This window comes from Myotis brandtii, unplaced genomic scaffold (genome assembly GCF_000412655.1).
Source record: "Myotis brandtii unplaced genomic scaffold, ASM41265v1 scaffold982, whole genome shotgun sequence".
NCBI lineage: Eukaryota > Metazoa > Chordata > Mammalia > Chiroptera > Vespertilionidae > Myotis > Myotis brandtii.
In genome coordinates this window covers 1,242,147-1,243,280 of record NW_005372084.1, presented here as the reverse complement: position 1 = coordinate 1,243,280, position 1,134 = coordinate 1,242,147, and the positions used below count along the sequence as shown (strand labels likewise).

At 44.7% G+C, this 1,134-nt stretch overlaps 1 protein-coding gene across 1 annotated transcript in view; it reads right to left on the bottom strand.

The window, feature by feature from the left end:
- Window positions 1–1,134, bottom strand: part of EEF1E1 (eukaryotic translation elongation factor 1 epsilon 1) — a 30,883-nt gene that overhangs the window by 28,803 nt on the left and 946 nt on the right. The window contains exon 2 of the mRNA XM_014533439.1: window positions 637–706. Within this exon, the coding sequence (XP_014388925.1) occupies window positions 637–706 (70 nt within the window). The remainder of the gene's footprint in view (window positions 1–636; window positions 707–1,134) is intronic.

Genomic DNA, 1,134 nt, shown 5'->3' with positions numbered 1-1,134 from the left:
AGGAATGTGCACTTTGGGTGCCAGCACCCATGAGTGAAGGCTGCCCTGACTGAGCCTTGCTTGCTTGGGGCCTAGCTCACTCCTGCCGGGCAGCGGGTGACAGGACGTGCTTTTCCGAATTAATGAGAGAAAATGTTGATTCTCCTGCTGCCCACGAAGGTGGAAAGTGAAGTGGGGAGACATGTGGGGAATGAGCAAGGTTCCCTGTCTGGGGGTTCCAAATCTGCTGTTGGTTTCTTTCACCACTGACTAGAGATATACAGGGTGTCCCCCCAAAATGTATACACACTTTGAATACCTACTAATTCCAATGGTTTTAAGCATAAGAAAGGAACAACAATGGAGCTGTTATCTGTTAAAAGTGTGGGCACAAACAGGTAGTTGGACATTCCCTGAGGGGTCTCAGATTGGAGAGGGTGAAGGCCAGACTGAGGGGCCCCTTCCCCCCCCCCCCAACCCAGTGCACGAATTTCGTGCACCGGGCTACTAGTTATAAATAACAAGAATACAATCTAAATGACCTATGCAAAACAAAAATGAATACATTCTTGGGAAGACTGCTGCTCTTTTCGGCCATGAAATAGTATCTTATACTCTTCTAGTGATTTATACTTTTCAGGGAACTCTGATACTTACATTAAGTCAACAGGACTCTGTGAAGTATACGGGGAGATTAACTTTTCATAGCTGGAGTCAAAGGTTACCCCTGAAAGTTAAAGGAAGTAACTCCACTAGTTAAGTTTTTGGGGAATCAAAAGTTACACATGGGTTTTCAACTGCGTGAGGGGTTGGTGCTCTAAACCTCCATATTGTTCAAAGGTCAATTGTATTTCCCATTCACTACTTAGCTTCTTGAATTCTCACTTTTGCCTTCACACTCAAATAAAACTACTACCTCTAACATAACCCATAACTTCCCTTAAAAATGTATTAAAAGAAAATATGGAATCCTCTGAAGGTGTTGGTAATGTTCCATTATTTGACTATGTGGTTACTTGGGTATGTTCACTGTGTGGTAACTCACTAAGAATTGTATACCTTTTCTGAATGTATGTTGGGCAGGGGAGGGGAGGGAGGGAAGAGGGAGGGAGGGAGGGGAGAGGGAAGGGAGGGGAAGAGAGGGGAGGAGAAGGA